General features: G+C 41.3%; 1 protein-coding gene across 1 annotated transcript in view; it reads right to left on the bottom strand.

Annotated features, from left to right (window-relative positions):
- fat4 (FAT atypical cadherin 4) overlaps positions 1-20,497 on the bottom strand; it is a 317,517-nt gene that overhangs the window by 155,273 nt on the left and 141,747 nt on the right. Inside the window, 3 exon segments of the mRNA XM_080193732.1 lie at positions 413-763; positions 6,418-6,679; positions 14,920-15,051. Of these exon segments, the coding sequence (XP_080049858.1) occupies positions 413-763; positions 6,418-6,679; positions 14,920-15,051 (745 nt within the window).

The following is a 20,497-nucleotide window of genomic DNA, read 5'->3' as shown; positions in this document are numbered from 1 at the left end:
ACCCAACCACCCCCCACCCACCCAATCTGACTGAATTGAGACAGAAGTAAAAAGATCTGGCTTCTTTTGAAAAAATACAGAGGTGCAATTTGAAAGAGTTTAAAAAAATCTATTAATTCATACTTATGCCTTGCTATATTGCAAATCATAACTCAGGTTAATTCTGAAGGAACTTAGGGTGAATGGGTAGGTAGCAAATTACAAATGCCAATCCTCAGCCTCATGGAAATTTGTCCAAATAGCTATAGAAGCATTATTCTCAATGTACAATTACCCCAGCCATTTTCAACAGGAAAAAGAACGTGAATCTCTGGAAATCGACTGAATGTCATTGAGAGATGAAGCACTTATTGCAATACTGACTGGCATTAGTACAGCCGTAATTTATCCGTAACTTTTCTATCATACGTACCATCATCTGCATCAGTTGCTTTAACGGTTAGGATGCTCACTCCAAGAGGAAGGTTTTCCATCACTGAAGTGCTGTAAGTTGAAGGGTTGAAAATGGGAGGATTATCGTTCACATCCAGCACATTGAAGTAAACTCTCACTGTGCTGAACTGTCCGCCGCCATCTTCTGCCCGCACAGTCAGAATGTAATACGGTTGCTTCTCATAATCCAGGGTTCGAGTCAGATTGAAAACACCGGTCACAGAATTGAGGAAAAACATCCCATCTTCATCATCCTCTTCTACCATGTATGTGATTTCCCCATTTGTGCCAGAATCTGCATCATTGGCCAAGGTGGCTGCCACAATGGAACCTAAAATGTTTAAATAAAGTTTTTAAAATCTCTAACAACATTTTTAAAAATGTAGCATTGTGATTCTTCATTAAAAAAAATCAAACCTTCTCTCATTTCTAAATATTTCCTTATTTTCTTTTTGAAAAAGAAAGGAACGACTTACCTTCAATGAACAATTTTCATTTCAATAGCATCAGTAACATCTTGTTTCTATCACTACTCTTGTAGCTGCCCTGTTCCAAAACAATTTTCATCTGTGCCATTTATGAAGCATTAAAATCAAAATGCCAAAGCCCACAAGATTATGGTGCACACTAATTAAAATGAGCAGTTTCTACACGGCATTTGTCAAATTTGTACAAAGCATTTTGCATAATACATTTTACAGAATTAATTATCGTTAGCAAAGCCAGTAATTATTGCCCATTCCTAACCACCTTCTTGTACAGCTATAATCCATGTGGTGAAGATAGCCCTACAATGCTGTTAGGGAGACAGTTTCAGGATGTTAGCCCAGCAACAATAAACGAACAATAATATATTTCCAAATCAAAGCTGGGTGTGTGACTTGGAAATGATGGTGTTGCCTTCTACTCTTCCTGTTCTAGGTGATAGAATTGCAAGTTTGGGAAATGCTGTCAAAGAAGCCTTTGTGAGTTGCTACAGTGTATCTTGTGAATGGTACATGCTGTAGCTAGGGTTCACCAAAGGTGGATGTGTTCAAGATGCTGGATGATGTGTCAATAAAGCAACTGCTTTATACCTGGCGGTATTGTCCCCTTGCTTTTTGATGGAGTTGCACTCATCCAGGCAGGTTTTAAGTATTCATTGCACTCCAAATTTCTCTTTATAGATACTGAAAAGTCATTGGGAAGTCAGGAGGTGAGTTATACACCACAAAATATCAGCTTCTGACCTTCTCTAGCTACAGTAATTATTTATCTGATCCAGTCAATTTCTGTTCAGTAATAATCACCCACAGCCCCACAAGGATGTCAATTGTAGGGGGCTCAATAATAGTAATGTCTCTGAATGTCAATGAGAGATGGTTACATTTTGTGTTATTGGACACTAAAATACAAGCAAAATGCTGTGGATGCTGGAAATTGGAAATAAAACAGAAAATTCTGGGAAAACTCAGCAAATTTGGCAGCATCTTTGGAGAGACAAATAGAATTAATGTTTTAAGCTCAATATCAGTTTTAGTCATACAGACTCAAAATGTCTGTTTCGCTTGCCACAGATGCTGCCAGATTTGCTGAGTTTTTTCAGCATTTTCTAATTTTATCTCTTCTATTGGAGACAGTTATTGCTGAGCTTTTGCATGACATGAATGTTACTTATCAGCCCAAGGTTGAATGTTGTCCAGGTCTTGCTGCATGCAAGCATGGGCTGGTTCATTACCAGAAGAGTTGGAAATGGAACGAAACATTGTAATGATCAGCAAGCACCTCCATTCTGAGCTTATGACGGATATAAGGTCAATGCTGAAGCAGCTGAAGTTGGCTGGACCAAGCACACTGTCCAAAGGACTCCTGCAGCAATGTCCTGAAATTACTGATCTCCAATAACCACAACCACCTTACTTTGTGCAAGATATGACTTCACTGGTACAAAGTTTGCTCCTAAATTTCCAATGACTAATTTCATGAGGGCTTCCTATTGGCACACTTGACCAAATACTACCCTGTTCTCAACTGCAGTCAATCTCACCTTTCCTCTAGAATTCAGAGCAAAAAAAAAAGACCCTTCGGCCCGCCAAGCCTGCACCGACCATGCTGCCCGACTTAACTAAAACCCTCAGTCCTTTTGTACTTGTTTGGATTAAGGGTGTAATGAGGACAGGAACTGACTGTTCCTGACAGAACCAAACTAATTAGGAGCAGCAGGTTATTGGAGTAATGGCTGCTTGAAAGCATCAATGACATCTTTCACCACTCAGCTGAAGACTGAAAGGAGTTGTTCATATGCTGGACTGGACTTGTCCTCCCTCTTTTTGGATAGGCTATTCCTTGGCAATATACCACTCTGCCAAGTAAATACCAGCAGTATTGCAGCTGAGCTAGACTAGGTTGCTAGAGCGTGGCTGGTTCTTGAGAACAAGTGTTCAGTACTACAGATAGGTCTGTCATCATTACTGTAACCAGAGTGTTTAAGCGCTTCTTGACATAAGAGCACAAGAAATAGGAAGCAGATGTAGGGCATTTGACCCTTCAAGCCTGCTCTGCGATTCACTACCACAATGGCTAATCATTTACCTCAATTCCATCTTCCTACATTATGCCCATATCCCTTAATTCACTTACTGCATAAAAATCTATTGATCTCTGTTTCAATAACTAAACATCTCTGGGGTAGAAAACTCCAAAAATACAAAACCCTTTGTGCAAAGAATCATAGAATTCCTACAGTGCAGAAGGAGGCCACTCAGCCAATCGAGTCTGCATCGCTCACAATACCACCCAGGCCCATTCACACAACTCCACATATGTTATCCCGACACTAGGGTCAATTTAACATGGCCAATCAACCTAAACCACAAATCTTTTGACTGTGGCAGAAAACCGGAGAACTCGAAGGAAAGCCACGCAGACAGGGGGACATGCCATGCTATGAGGTAACAGATTTTAATGTAATTCAACTTTGCCACTGTTGTTAGTCACAGCACCTCATTCAGGTCTATTCTGAACTTATACTATTTAGCACGGCGTAAATGTCATACAAGATGGTGGAGGATGTTCTCATGTGAAGGTGGGCTTTGTTGCTATCATGGAGAGATGCATCTTCTACAGATAACTTAGTGGGGATGAGTTCAAGTAGGGTTTTCCATCAAGTTGGTTCCTTCTCCACCTTCCACAGGCCCAGTGTGGTAGCAATGTCCTTCAGGACTTGGCCAGCTTGATCAGTAGTGGTGCTACTGAGCCACTTTTGGTAATGAACCCTGAACTCCCCTACCCAGAGTACATTCTATACAGTTGCTGACCCTATGTGCTTCTTCCAATTGGTATTTAAAATGGAAGATTTATCAGCTGAGGGAGGGCAGTAGGTGGCAACCAGCAGGAGGTTTGCTTGCTCATATTGATTTGATGTAATGAGATTTCATGGGGTCCTAAATCAATGTTGAGGATTGTATACCACTATACTGCCAACTCTTGTGGGTCTGTCCTACTGGTAGGACAGAACATGGTCAGAGGCTGAGATGGCGGAATCTGGGCCAGCATGGCTGTAAGGTATGATTCTGGGACTCTGTCAAGTAGTTTCTCAAAATATTTATGGGACAGCTCTCTTAATTTTGGCACAAGTCCTTATATGTTAGTGAAGAGCATTTTGCAGCAACTGGGCTGGGTATGCCTTTGTAGCTTCTGATTTTTCATTGCTTAATAAGCACACTTTGCTTTTCCAAAAGATCTATTCAATAATATTGTAGAACTAGGAAGCCTTCAGTTGTTAATATTTATAGCATGTAATACAATTGATTAATCAGAAGCTGTTTAGGACTTTGATATACACTTGTAAATATTCAGTTTGGTTATCACCGTCTTGCACTGTAAACACCAGTAAACAACCGGGTCCTAAAATGTTCATATCTTCTTTTAATAACTAACCTTGTAAATCTTTTGGTCATGTTGACTTTTCCACTTTGGCCATGCACCGTTCCATCCTATCTATATCTCACAAAATAGTGAAACTAATGCTAAGACTCTCCCAAGGAAAGGGAGATAAATAAATGGAGATAAAGTCTGCAAACTTCGTTCGAGCTGTTCTGCTCTGTCAATTGTTACTTTCTTGGGGATGCAGCAGAAACATCAGAATAAGTTTCACTTCGCAACAACATGCCGCCCCCCCTTCATCCCATGACAGGCAGGAGAGGAAAAGGTTAAACTCAACCCTAGGCAGCTGCAAACACACCCACTTTAACAACATGTGTTGGGCCAAACAAATAACACAAAATGTAGAATTCTCAGTGAGACTCAGTGCCTCAGCTTTTGGGATCCAATGGAATTCTCACCAAATCTATTCCTCTCTATGATTCATCAGCTTCTCCCTGTGATCTTTCTCCCAAATTCTCTCCCTCCTCCGATCCCTCTCTGCAAGTTTCTTCCATGCAATCTTTCCCTCTAAAATCTCTTCTTCCTCACAATCTCTCCAGTGTGATCTTTTTCCTCCACTATCTATACACCTCTGCAATCTCTCACCCTTTCCAATGACCTCTCTGTTGTTACAATCTCTGGTGTGCTCGAGTCCCCTTGCCAATTTCCGACCTTCTCAAATTGCCAGTGTTTGCCTCCAGTGATCCATGGCTGTGGCTGTGTACTTCAGGTTTTCTCATCTGGCAGCCTGCAATATAGCTGACTGTCAGATGGCAAAGGGAGTTCAAAAGTTCTAATAAGATCTTAGTATATTTGGCAAGATATCTACATTTCCAACATTTCTGGGTTTCCTAGCCGATTATACCTGCCTCCATTCCATCCCCATAAATACTGGGGCATTTATTTACAATTACCTCTGGCAAGATTTTTTTTAATTCATTCGTGGGACATGGGTGATACTGGCTAGCCAGCACTTATTGCCCATCCCTAGTTGCACTTGAGAAGGTGGTGCTGAGCCACCTTCTTGAATCGCTGCAGTCCATGATCTGTGGGTTGACCCACAATGCCATTAGGGAAGAAATTCTAGGATTTTGACTCTAGATTGTGAAGGAACGGCAATGTGATGGAATAAGTACAGCTTTTGGGATCCAAAGGGTTTTTGTCATGCAGACCTGCTGCAACAAAATTCCACTGCGATTGGTTGACCCCTTCCTGTGATCTCGCTCCCAAAACCTCCCAAGAGAACACCGCTGAGGACAATCCAGGTCCATGACCTTTCTTCAAAGAATGTAAAATTGAAACATTTCACTCATTATTTATGGTAGGCATTATTTCAAAACACTTCTACGTATTTATTTATCAAGATATATTTATACAGGACATTCTAGTTAAGCCTCAGAGCTTGTTTACTATGCATTTCTGCTCAAGGGCAGCTGACAGCACAATCCAGGCCAGAGACAGAGAAGATACAGTGCAGATCAGCTTGGGATAGTTTATAACATATGGTATCCCTTAGCACTTGGCCTCTTGTTTTGCAGACAAGTAACTAACAATTACATATAAATAATGGAACTTGACCCGAGTTAACTGCAGCCATGTTCAGCATGATGCCAGTACGTTACCATCTTATGCCTAGACAATACACGTAGCCAGGAAGCATGGCATTTTATGATGGTTACTCAATAGGCTACTTAAATGTGATAATTGGTTAAAATGGCCTTACATTGGAATAAAAATAGGATTTCCTTTAAAGAGTGAGATGGGCCAGTTGGCTAGCATGAGGATCAGATTATTGCCAACAGCAGTTGGGCTTATTAGGTTCGATCTTTCCTCATTCTGGCTGAGGTAGATTCTTCGCCTTACCCATGGTAAAAAAATCACAATGCTTTGCCATGGTTGGTGAATAAAGAGCAAGTAGCTGCCTTTGGGCAGAGAACTGAAGAATATTAAAGTGAGAACAGAATCATGGGAACTGCTCCTAAGTTAGCCAATCAGACAACATGGATATTTGTTTGTATTTATTCTACTAATATTATTATTCATTGTTAATACTGTGAGATTTGCTGTAGTTTCTCTTTTTACCTGGTGTAGCGTCCTCGGGTATATCAAATGAATATACATCTTTGGAGAACTTAGGCGTGTGATCATTAATATCACTGACGGTGATGTTGATTCGCATATCTGAGGATTGCAGCCCATCATCGGCTCGAACCAATAGGGAATATTTGGAACGACGCTCTCGGTCCAAACGCTTAGTGGCTAGAAGATCTCCGGATTCTGGATCAATGCGGAAACTGTTGTCCGCCCCGCTGATAATTGTGTATGTCACAAGGGCATTTGGACCCTAAGTTGAGGAAAAATAAGTACACAAATTGCAAATTCAGCAGTAATAAACCTCTGATCTTCATGCATCACGCCAAATGAAACACAGCTGAAACATTTTTTTAGTTAAATATCAAGCTTCCCTTTCACATTTAGGACTGAAGTTTATTGATATATTTTCATATTAGATACAGAGCGTTTCAGATAGTAACTGCAACTTATTCCTGAGTTTGCAGTAATGATGCCTTAATTCCTCCTTTTGATTGTATTCTTGCAATCAGGAAATGGAATGCACCAAATGGTAAAGTCTGAATATCCCCAACCTATACTGCTCAATTGCAGGTAGTACAGCATTGGCAAAACCAAGGAAAATCTGGGAGAAAGACAATCGCCAAATTTCGACCTTAAGCTAGATACTTCCTGTATCCTGTCACATGAGGGCAAGTTGTTGGCAGTCTGTTCACTGCCTAGCAAATGTAGATGACAGCAGGAGAAAAGGCACCAGTGGGAAGGCACTGCACAGCAATGCACACTATTTCCTTGTCATTTTCTGTTAATACTGCTGATCTCAAAGTCAGTAATGAAAGTCTAGCAGTAGTTCTTGCTGCGAAATTGAAAGGTTGACTGATTCCATTTTTGAAGGAAGAGAGTGCAGTATTGGGCACCTTTCACTCTCCTCTAGGTTAAAAAAAACTTATTTTATTAAGCTTCTGCTGAGTTCAAACACCCAAAATAATCCTCCTGTCAACTCTTCAATCTCTCTTGTGCCCTTTAAATCTGTCCCCTTGTCGTCTGGTTCTGCCGCCACTGTAGTACAGTCACAACTTCATCCTCATTAATGTCTAGCTCCCTTCTCGATGGTGTGATACTGCTGCAAGCTCATCCTAATAGATGCTAATTCCCAAACCAGCAAAACAGGCTATGAAACTGACAGGGTACGTTTTATCCCAATCCTTCACTAGCCACAATGAAAGAGATTCAGGCCTCATTGTCCGAGCTGACACATCTTGCGCGTGGTACAAAATCTGATCAAAAGCCATTAGATCCATACATAATATCAGAACAGTTTTCAGTCTGCAAGCTAAGTCAAAAATAAGTCAATATCATCATGGTGGTTTGAACTATTGGATTAGATCAATTGCATTTTAATTGTTCCTAAGTATATAAACTACTAAATTATCTCCTTGTGATTATGGCTGCCTACACATGTAGTCATACAATAAAATGAAGTGGGGACTAAAGAGAATACCTTGATGTAAAAACTAGGATGTCATAAACTTGTGTGCACCAACATGTATGCTTCTCCAATCATTCAAAAGCGGTGTAACACATTACTGAGATAAATGTGTTGACTTTTGTTCAACAAGATAAACTGGTGAAAAAACCTAAAACACATCAGCAAAGCAACTGAACAATCAAATCATGAAGCAGAATTTTGCTGATGGTAAGGCTGAAGCATCGTATGACAAGAAATATGTAACCTTGATGCTAAATTGACATGGGGCTTAAAGTTCATTTCTAGCCCCAACAAAGAACAACACAGCACAGGAAACAGGCCCTTAGGCCCTCCAAGCCTGCGCCACTCATTAGTCCAACTAGACCATTCTTCTGTATTCCTCCATTCCCAATCTGCTCATGTGACTATCCAGGTAAGTCTTAAACGATCCCAGCATGTCCGTCTCCACCACCCTGCATGGCAGTGCATTCCAGGCCTGCACCACCCTCTGTGTAAAATACATCCCTCTGATATCTGAGTTAAACCTCCCCCCCCTCACTTTGAACTGTGACCCCTCGTGCTTGTCATCTCCGACCTGGGAAAAAGCTTCCCACTGTTCATCCTATCCATAATTTTATACACCTCTCCTAGGTGTCCCCTCATTCTCCGTCTTTCCAGGGAGAACAACCCCAGTTTACCCAATCTCTTCTCATAGCTAAGACCCACTATACCAGAAAACATCCTGGTAAACCTTCTCTGCACTCTTTCTAAAGACTCCACATCCTTCTGGTAGTGCGGTGACCAGAACTGGACGCAGTACTCCAAATGTGGCCTGACCAACGTTCTGTACAGCTGTAACATCAGACGCCAATTTTTATACTCTATGCCTCATCCTATAAAGGCAAGCATGCCATATGCCTTCTTCATCACCTTCTCCACCTGTGCTGCCACCTTCAAGGATCTATGGACTTGCACACCCAGGTCCCTCTGTGCGTCTATACTTTTGATGGTTCTGCCATTTATTGTATAGCTCCCCTCTACATTAGTCCTACCAAAATGCATCACTTCGCATTTATCTGGATTAAATTCCATCTGCCACTTCTCTGCCCAATTTTCCGGCCTATGTCCTGCTGTATTCTCCGACAATGTTCATCGCTATCCGCAGTCCAGCCATCTTCGTGTCATCCGCAAACTTACTGATCACACCGGTTACACTTTCTTCCAAATCGTTTGTCTAACTCACAAATAGCAGAGGTCCCAGTACAGAGCCCTGCAGAACACCACTGGTCACAGACCTCCAGCCGGAAAAAGACCCTTCCACTGCTACACTGTCTTCTGTGGCCAAGCCAGTTCTCTGCCCATCTAGCCAGCTCTCCTTTTATCCCATAGCAACAAAAGTTTAGAGGGACTGATTCAGCCTGAGTATGTAGTCTGGGCAGAATATGAAATCAGTGACAAGGTAGGAGAGCTTATGGCAGGGGATAAAATTGTGAACTTTATCCTTCACAATAAATTCTACTTTGGTATCCAAATAACCCACTCTCATCCCACCATTAGGAAGCCTCAATTAGTAAACAACAGCAAAAAGGAAACACTTGCCCTCAGATTCACAGCTGATTAAAATAGCAGGTGAGATAGTCTTCCAGGTGGACTTGGAATGAGTAGGAACCACGTTTCCAGTATGGGGAGCTTTACTGAGTCAGGGGAGAGAAGGTATCGATGCATTGAGCTCAGGCAGTAGCTGTGAAAGGAGAAGGAGGCATAGCTGAACGAAGGAGGGAAGTGACAGCCCAAAAAAGGCTCATGGCGGGGGTGGGGGGGCGCAGGAGGGGGAAGTGGACTACACAGGGAAGGTCAATATCTACAAAGGGTAGGACGAGTTTGATTGTGGGGATATTGCAGGTTATATAGTGAAGGTCATCAGTGAACTCCTGAGAGTCAAGGATAACAGAAGGAAGGTCAAAGAAAATGGATGGAAAATTGAGGGTGACGGGCGGCAGGTGGAGGGTAGAGGTGGGGACGTTGTGCTGTGACCAGTGGTGTTCTGCAGGGCTCTGTACTGGGACCTCTGCTATTTGTGAGATAGACAAACGATTTGGAAGAAAGTGTAACCGGTGTGATCAGTAAGTTTGCGGATGACACGAAGATGGCTGGACTGCGGATAGCGATGAACATTGTCGGAGAATACAGCAGGACATAGGCTGGAAAATTGGGCAGAGAAGTGGCAGATGGAATTTAATCCAGATAAATGCGAAGTGATGCATTTTGGTAGGACTAATGTAGGGGGGAGCTATACAATAAATGGCAGAACCATCAAAAGTATAGACGCACAGAGGGACCTGGGTGTGCAAGTCCACAGATCCTTGAAGGTGGCAGCAAAGGTGGAGAAGGTGCTGACCAATGGTGACAGAGAGAAGCTCTAGGATGAATTATAATTCATCAAGGGTGATGGAGAGTGGGTCAAGGATAATCACAGGCAGGGCAAAGGTAACGAAGCAATGTACCACTCAGAATGGTGACACCACTGCATGTGGATTCTAGCCAGAATGAGCCTAGAAAGATATGTTCATCTCCTTATAAAACATCATTGTGTAAATTCCAGCAGATCCAAAGGTTACAAACTCCTCATAAACAGCCAGACCGATGCTGCAGGATGACAGGGGTGACAGGGTGGATGCCAGTCCAGACATCTTTCAAATATAGCCCTCAGATCCTCGACTGCATGAGATGATGGTGGGGCTGGTGACGTCCTGCTTGCTCCTGCTGCATGATTGGCTGTGGCTCTCACTTCTGCGTATGTAATTGTCTGGCAGCTGCATGCCTGTGCCATTCTGCCTCTCAGGATCCCTGACACAAGAAAATTCTGATCCTTGAGCTCAACAAGTCCATGGGAACTGGCAAAGTTGATAGATGCCTATGGGTACGGATACAATAAACTCTGAAATTCAGTGAGGATAGGAGATAGAGAAGTTGGATGACGTGTGTAGGTTGAAAACTGGGCAGAGAACAGTGTTGAGGAAGGTGAGGGACCTATGTTCAGGGAAGATCATTTTAAATATTTGTTCTAAAACAATCAAGTGATCTGTGGCATCAGTATACAGCTGGTGTGGGGTATACGTATTTCAGTGCAATCTCTTACTTTGTTTGCGGAATGTCTTAGGTTTGATCAGTCTGCCATTTCTTTGCTCAAATGCTACTGATTTAGATGCAGTGTCATTGGCTTTTGGGATTAGCAGCCTTTCTACTGGCTGACGGAAGTGAACTTCAATTTGACAAACCACCAAAGGAGCAGCGTGAATCGTTCATTGATGATTTTGTGCTCTGAACCTCACAATGTAGACCAAAAGAAATCCTCTGAAAGCTGTCAGAGAACAAAGATCCAGAAAGCTGGATATTCACTGTCCTGTTTACATCGAAAATAAAAAACACACAGAAGCCTATTTGAAAAAAAAGTGCCTGTTCATTTGAAGAAGAGGAAAGTGCCAAACCTCATTAGAGTGATGAGAACAGCAGAGGTGGTGTGATACTGATGAAAGCAAAACAAAACCTGAATCTGAATTTTCACATCAGTTGAACCACGGTATTCGGATTGTCTTTAAAAGAAAAACAGTCAGCAATGTACAGATGGTATCATGCAGTAAATTTACCTACCACAGCATATCTAAAAAGTAAGCCTCACCATTATAAAGTTCTATTTCTAACAAGTAACATGTGCAGTTGAACATTTTCATGCCAGTTGTAATTGCTCTTCTGTACTTTAACGGTATTTTCACTCGGCAGCATTATATTCAAGGGCTTGTATGTACAGGTGCCTCTGTTTATTCAAATCCTCCCTTGTCATTCCATCAGCATTGAAAGATCTGAGCAAGGAGTTTGTATTTACCACAGTCTTGAATGGTTCAACGTGGATGTGGTTGTTTCATCTTTTTTTCATAATGAACACCAGCTATATAAGCAGCTTTGCATTGTAAGTAAGTGGGGGGCTCTGTATTAAGGTGGAGGGAACGCATTTTAGTGCAAGGAAAATAACATGAAGTGAGGGAGTAGATTAAAAAGAAAGAGCCACTGCACTGAAAGTATTAGCTAAAAACACAATCAATGTTTGAACAAATTTAGTACTACAGGTGACTGGAAATTTCTCTCTTCCATGGATCAATAATCAGAATCCGTTAAAATTGATCTTGGTCGATATTGGATGAAATTTAGGGACGTAAAAATAACCAATTAGTTAATATTGATGGGCCTGAAATTTACTCCATGGGATACTCATGAGAGACTACAAAACAGTTCCATGTTTTTCTCCTCAGTCTGTCTACTAGTTAGACTCAGCTGTGCACCTCATATACGTTATGACTGTAGACTGGATTCAAATATCAATATTTGCATTCTCAGTTATTAAAATGCCCTCAGTGAGGGCCCTAGCTCCTCTGAGCAGGCTCTGCATTCAGAAGTGCAGCCAGGAAGCCAGTGCCTGCTGCAGTAATAATGACCATCAGCACTGGGCCTTCAGCTGAGATCAAAAAACACCAGCCAGAAGGTGCTCAGCAGCCCTGATGATCCAAAATAATCCTGTTCAAAATGATGGGCACTTGCCCTTTTAGGCTGTCTTTTTGCTTGGTGCTTTCAGATGGTGCCAATCTGATTTGCAGGGATTGGGGGATGAGGGGATTGGGGGCGGGGGGGGGGGGGGGGAGGTGTTTGGTGGTGGTGCAGCTAAAAAGTTAGATGCAGCTTTTTTTCAGGTGCTGCTATTCAAAAACCTTCTGGAAAATGAGACAGGAGTAAAATTTGCCTCCTGTTCCCTTTATTTGTACACCCACCCTTTCCCTGCACGTATCGTAGACATATGCATCCTATCCTCATTAACTGCACCCACGCCCCCAGCCTCCTACCCCATCCAGAACAATGGGGAAGTCCAGGAAATTCAATAGTTGTATCAAACGGTGGAGACAGAACATCATGGGCCTCCACCTCTGACTTCTCCTTTGCCTCTAGAAATGATGCATATCCCAGGTTAAAAAGAGAAATATCAGAATCAGGTGTCTGTATGGAATTTCTCTCGCCATTACTTTAATTCATTTCAAAATCATGGTGTGAAGAATTTTAAGTCAATAGTTATACACGGATATGTGATATCCCACAGTCACTGCAGAACCACGAGAACCAAGGGGTGAATTTTCCATCCTGTCTGCTGCAGGAATTGTCATGGCCAGGACAGCAATTTGACAGGCCGTTCAAAGGTTCACTGACCCCAGATGGGAATTTCTGGCCTCAGAGCAGGCACAACCAGAAAATGTTGTTGTATATGTCATTTGTATGCGCCAGTAAAAGTATTACGTAATATTAGTACAAAGCCACAGGGGAAACATGCAAACTCCACACAGACAGTGACCTGAGGCCAGAATCGAACCCAGCTCCCTAGTGCTGTGAGGCACTAGTGCTAACCATCGTGCCATTTTGCACACAAAATAAATGATTCAGTTGTGTATGCAAAAGACACTCAATATTGTATGTTGACAAAGAATCCCGATCACTCATGCATGTGGATTTGGGGGAATGAGGCAGTAAATTGTAAGGTGGAGATAATGGGAAGCTGGCTGACTGCAGGGGGTTCACTAGACAGGCAGGCTGTGTTCAGGAAATAGAAGTAAAGGAACCCACATTCTGGATCCTCCAACCCTCTCATAAAGAAAGCCAGCCAATCAAAATCAAGTTGAAAAGCTGAATGACAATAAGGCTTGCACAAGTAGAATAGCCATTTGGACAAAGTAGGCAGAGCAGCTGTGATTCAAGGAAGTGCATGCAAGCAGAAATCAGCATTTTCAGGAGAGAAGTTTGGAGGGAGGACAGAATAAGAAAGCTAAATGAATGTAATTTTTGATATATTACTTTCTTTGCTTTGGGATTTACGACACTTCATTCTTAGTTTCACCACCATATGCACATAACACTGTGGCTTCATTTGGTTAGCTAGCTCTCGAAGGAAGAGAGTCAGCAGCAAATTATAATGCGTTCATCTGTTTCTCTGGTATGTAGTATTGTCATTGTCCCCCTGCTATAGCATTCATAAAGTGAGATTTGTAATTTTGTAACAGTAAGAATAAACTGCAGAATTGCATTGTGATGTTAGAACTGATATCTGTACAGTGTGATAGCACTAGCATTCCCCTAAACATTAGAAATGGAGTGGACTGAAGCCAAGTTTACTAGCTGTCAGTTGAATACTGCATAATATTTAATAAATGAGGAATTCCAGAAACTTGGAATGTAATTCCAAACCACAACATTCTGGGACTTCTTCGTGAAGTGAACGGATATTGACAACATTCTACATTCACTATTTACTGAGAGACAATTTCCCTTAATTTTGAGCCTGAAGGATAGACTGTGTTAAAACTGAAAGAAAATTAAAAAAAAAACACAAATTTTTTGAATACTAGAACCACTATAAAAAAAATTAAACATTCAAATGCCCTCTGTATTTTTTTCTCACTTTTAGGTCTTAATGCATCTTAGATTCATTGCCAACTCCAGAGGAAGTCAGACATTCGTAAACCCAAGCTATGTCACCAAACCATCACGTCAGGATCTATCTGGTCTTCTAGACAGCTCTGTGGCACCAGGGGTCTGGTTTGATTCCAGCCTTGGGTCACTGCCTGTGTGGAGTTTGCATGTGTCTGTATGGGTTTCCTCCAGGTGCTCCGGTTTACTTCCTTACTCCAAAGATGTGCAGTTTAGGTGGATTAGCTATGGTAAATTGTCCCTTAGTGTCAGGGGATTAGCAGAGGAAATAGATGGGGTTACAGAGATGGGACCTGATTATTGGTGCAATACTGATGGGCCAAATGGCCTCCTATTGCACTATATGGATTCTATGATCCTTTCCTACTTTTTTTTAAACTTTGATGATATTCTGCAGTTGGGTTCTCAATTCCCAACCAAATTTTCACAAGCGACTCGATGAAAACGATGGTTAAAAAAGTATCAATATGGGGCTGAAACGCTTTGTGGAAAACAGATCTTAAATCAAGGGATGCAACACCTACCTCATCTGCATCTGTAGCTGACAGTTGTAATATTCGAAAACCATCTCCGATGTTTTCTTCAATGACGACATCCAGTGCATCAGCAGGAAACACTGGAGGATTGTCGTTAATATCTTGCAGTGTTATTTCCACCTGAAAATCAAACAAAAAAATCTGTTAACAAACCTCTGGAGGTGGCGATAAATGAACATACAAAATGGATGCCATTCAATCCCTCAAGTCTGCTCCACCATTCAATAAGATCATGGTCAATCTCACTGTGCTCAACTCTACTTTTCTTCCTGCCCCACAAATCCTTTGACTCCCATGTCAATCAAGAATCTATCAAATTCAGCCTTAAAAATATTCAAAGACCCTGTCTCCACCACACTCTAGGGAAGAGAGTTTCAGAGACCCTTGAACCTCAAAGGGAATAAACTTTTCCTCATCTCTGTCTTAAATGAGAAGACCCCTTATTAAAACTGTGCCCCTTAGTTCTGGTCTTTTCACAATGGAAAACATTCTTTCAGTATCCACCCTTTCAAACTCGCTCAGAATCTTTTATGTTTCAGTAAGATTACCTCTTGTTCTTTTAAACTCTAAAAATATAGGCTCAACCTTTCATCAGAGGATATCTCCAACAGCTCCATCTGCCCCCGCCCCCATCTCTCCCCACCCCTCACCCTCTGAGGAATCAGTTGGGTGAATGCTAATGAAATTATGTTATGTCTTAAATAAGGAGATCAACACTGTACAATATACTCTAGATAAAAGCAAATTACTGCAGATGCTGGAATCAGAAACAAAAACAGAAAATGCTGGAAAATCGGCAGGTCTAGCAGCACCTGTGAAGAGAGAATAGAGCTAACATTTTGAGTCTGGATGGCCCATCATCAGAGCTGTGTCAGGGCTCTGTTAAGGGGTCATCCTGATGCAAAACATTAGCTCCAATCTTTCTACAAAGATGTTGTCAGACCTGCTGAGATTTTCCAGCATTTTCTGTTTTGGCATTGTACTTTGGAGTAGTCTCACCAATACCCTAAACAACTGTAGCAGAAAATCCCTGCTTTTGTATTCCATTTAACTTGCAATAAAGAAAACATTCCATTTGCCTTCCTGATCACTTGTTGTACCTGCTTCATGTACCAGGATACCCTTTAAATAATACGCTGCTTTTTTATTCTTCCTGTCACGTGGACAAGTTCATATTTTCTCACATTATAATCCATATGCCAATTTTTTGCCCACTCACTTACCTACCTATAACCCTTTGCAGGCTCCTTGTGTCTTCTTCACAACTCACTTTCATACCTATCTCTATCAGAAAATGTCTCAACGAAAGCTTCGATCCTGTTATTCACATAATTTATACAGATTGTAAATATTGTGGCACTCCACTCATTACATCTTGCTGACCTGAAAATGAGCCATTTATACTTACACTCTGTTGCCTGTTAGCTAATCAATACAGTCTCCATGCTAATATGTTACAACCAACACCATGATGAGTCTTATTTTGCGCAGTAACCTTTGATAATGGCATCTTGTTAAATGCCTTCTAGAAATCTAAGCAAACCACATCCACAGGTTCCCCTTTATCCATGCTGCTTGTTACTTCCTCAAAGAACTCTAATAAATTAGTCAATCTTGTTTTCTCCTTCACAAAATCATGTTAACTCTGCCTGATAGCATTCAGATTATCTAAGTGCCTTGCCATAACCTCCTTAATAATAGATTCCAGCATTTTCCATATGACAGATGTTAAACTAACTGGTCTGTAGTTTGCTGTTTTCTGTTTTCCTCCTTTCTTGGATAGCAGAGTTGCATTTGCTATTTCCCAATCTGAGTGGATTCTTTCTGAATCTAGAGCATTTTGGAAAATTAAAACCAACTCATTTACTATTTCAGCTGCTATTTCTTTTGAGACCCTAGGATGTAGCCTATCAGAAGCTAAGGACGTCAGTTTTTGGTTCAAATAATTTTCTCGGTACTCTTGCTGGAGATTGTGATTGTTTTAAATTAGGATCTATTTATTGCAAGGCTGTCAAAATCCATTAGGCAAACACAGTGAATTCATTCATGGATCACGATATCTTAAAGCATTTTAACTTTAACTGAGACAAAAATGGAAAGGTGCAAAAATGTGTTGGTGTTTATTGCAAGGGGAATAGAGCATAAAAGTAGGGAGGTTCTTTGCAGTTGTACAGCCTTTGGTTAGAGCACATCTGGAATACTGTGTACAGTTTTGATTTCCAGATAAAAAAGGATATAACTGCATTAGAAGCAGTTCAGAGAAGGTTCGCTCAATTCATTGGTGGGATGAAAGGCTTATCTTGTGAAGAAAGGTTGAACAGGTTGCATGTCTGGTGGAGACAAGTTCAATCGAGGCATTCAAGAAGGAATTGGATTGTCATCTGAAAAGAAAGAATGTCCAGGACAATGGGGAGAAGAGCAGCACTAATAAAATAGCTCCTTCTTCTTGGAGGGAAATCCTGTTCAGGGTTGGGCCCAAGGTTTTCTTGTGGGACTCAGAAGAATGTTTATGCTCCTCCCGATTCCGACAGAAAACAAAAAAACGTAAAAAACTTCTCCGCAAGCCCAGTCCATTTAGTATGGCCTGGAAGGGAGACTGCCATTGCGTCTTTGCTCAGGCAAAAGGATAAAATAGCCTATCAAGGACTCTAGTGGGAAAAATACAGTTCAGACTGGTATTCTTATTTCTCAGATTTCACTGGTGTTCCATTTTAAGGGACACAAGACCAGTTTTGACCTGTATTCTTAGTTCCCCCTTTTTTCTGTTTTTTTCCAGTCTGGATCTTCAATGAGGCCATTAGAACTGATCTACATATTTAAAGAGGATCTGTCTTTAAGTGGGTGTCTTCATCAGCCATTACTCAAAATTACAATTAGCCAGATTAGGAAAGGAAGTGTTAAGTGTTGCAGTCCATTTTAACTGGTGCCACACCACCACCGCAGCGCCCCCCGCCGCCCCCCCCCCCCCCGCCCCCCCAATCATCCCCACCCCAGTTTTGGCCCAGGGTGAGTGAATTAAAGCTCCTCCTTTTCTAATTAGACACTCTACAATATGTGAATATTTCAGCCAGTATAGTAACCAACACAGGAGCGTTTCTTAACATGCATACTCTATGTGGATTCAAGTCAGCAACTAGATTCTGCAAGATGAATGAATGTTGTTTTTAGCATTCAATTCTGTAGCTGGAGCTGTGAAGGTTGCCTTGTGCTTTCAGACCTATAATGGAGCCAGTGGCTATAGTCCTGGTAGGATTTGTGTCGGAACTGAACTGTTAGGCCAACTGTTCTATTCCCATTTTACACCCACTGACAGCATCAGGGAATCTGGATCAAGTACGGTAGAAAGCTGATGGAATGTTCAGATTCTTTATATTATCCTGACTATGACCCTTGATTCCAAACTTTAGAAGGACACCTGTTTCCTTTAGCCCCACACTAATATGCTGATTCTTTTTTTCTGTCATCATTTTTATCCCCATAAGGCAGCAGAGAGATGAAAATGGGTTCTACAGATTCCTAAGCATGGATTTAAATGACAGCTGGATGGACTGAATGGACTGATCTTGTTCTGAATTTCTATATTCTTATAATGAAAGCTTGTTAGATTAGTGCTGGATTTGAGGACAGTCAAGAGATATGATCTCACAGCTACTGGAAGCTGGATTCAAACCTGCTCAGGCTAATTTTGCATCCAGTCAGGACTCAACAGCTGTCTGAGAGAACAGCCTTTTGTTTTTTTCATACAAAGCACTCAAAAGGCAATCCTCTGTATACGATGGTACCTTATCACCCAGAAGTTACATTGCAGTGAAACGCCAGTAGCTACTGGGTGGATCATAGGCTATAACCAACGACAGCTTTGCGATGCAGTATTAAAAAAGCCTGAAGATCGTAAATGCTAATCTGAAACCAAATGTTACACCAGCAATGCTTAATGGACTGTGCCCAGTTTTAACTTGAACCTAATCCAATGATTTAATATCAATACAATGCTCAGATTCTAGCCTCTTCTATAGAGCTGCTGGGCATGTGCTGAAAATTGTAGCCATGAAATGTTGCACGATATGGTGGGACATTACTCCAGATATTCTTGGATTTTGGTAGCTAATGTCACTTTACTGCTTAATTTATACAAATTGCTGGGTCATTTTTTAAAACTTTTCTTTTGTTTAACATCTTTACTGATATAACAAATGTATACTGAGTTCCCATGTAAAGTTGATAGACCCCGTGCAATGCCAAACCCAAGCTCAAAGCCTAAACAGCCATTTTTTTCTGACGCCTTTTTATTTACAGAGCTTGGAAGATAAATGGGAAGAATAAATTTAAGATTTAAACAAAGCTGACTGGCTTTTCTGTTTTCTCATATTGCAGTGACTGCGCAGTTCATATCTGGCAAACACTTGAAAACCATCGTCTTCAGAGAGTGGTTCTGGTCTTCACACTGTGGCAAATTCCATACTTCATGATCATCATAAAGACAACAGCTGTCGTCTCTCTATCTTGACAAGACTTTGACACAAGGGTTTTCCCATGAGGTTACGAAATGTTCCAACATCAAAGACCACCAGGCAGTAAGAAAATGCATTTTCATAATCAAGCATAAGATGAGCATTCATCTCACTGCTAATAAAAGTGAGATCAGAAGTTTACCAGATTGTTTTAGTCATGCTATTTCTAAATATTCCACTTAATGTATTATAAATCCTATGTGTTTTACAACTTCAGCTTTCCCAGCCAAGTCAAATTTAAAACAGTTCAGCCCAAAAGCCAAACAAACAGTGAACTTGGAAAACATAGGAAAGCTGATTGCTGCATTTTTTTTAATATGAAGTGAACCTAGTAAATATTTATAAATTATGAAAAGTTACACAACTGGAAAAGTTGTTCAACTATGGTTAGAATGAACAAACTCAAATATATTTTTATGACTTAGGAGCAGACAGTGTGGCGATTAAAAGGTCATCTCCCAGCCAAGAAATTTTCCAATTGTTCCTTTAGGATGTGACGGAGCTATATTAGAGCCAGGTCTACCACCTCTGGAGGCAGTTTGGAGGCTGCCACAGAGCCAGGAAGTGCAGAATCTGGCTGCTTAGAAGCAGTGCCTTGCTTCACTGACACTTGGGGATCAGTTTTACAAAAGGCTGTTAAGGCCCTCTAGTCTTCTCCCATCCATCCCATTCCCCCTCCATACCACCTCACACATTCCATGTTTCTTCCATGCCACTTCACAAGTACCCATAACACCTCCTTAGCAGCTCATCCAATATCCACTATGGAAGGTCTCAGGAACCATGTGGAGATGAAAAAAAATTAAACGTCTAACATTATATGAAAGCTCTCACTCATACACGCGTGTGTATGTGCAGTTCTCCCTGTGTATGGGTGAGTCCAAAGATATGTGGGTTAGGTGGATTGGCTATGCTAAACTGCGCCTAAGTGTTGGGGGATTAAGACTAGTAGGATACTGAAAAAACTCCTATTCATAAAACTCAATTGCCTCAAGTGGTCAACCCACTATACAAAAAATTGCAAAAGCTGTATCTGTTGGAAATGGGGCTGGGGC

The sequence above is a fragment of the Carcharhinus amblyrhynchos genome, chromosome 1 (genome assembly GCF_965287045.1).
Source record: "Carcharhinus amblyrhynchos chromosome 1, sCarAmb.v2.hapA, whole genome shotgun sequence".
Classification (NCBI taxonomy): domain Eukaryota; kingdom Metazoa; phylum Chordata; class Chondrichthyes; order Carcharhiniformes; family Carcharhinidae; genus Carcharhinus; species Carcharhinus amblyrhynchos.
Note: the sequence above shows the minus strand (reverse complement) of the source record. Positions and strands in the feature narration are given on the sequence as shown.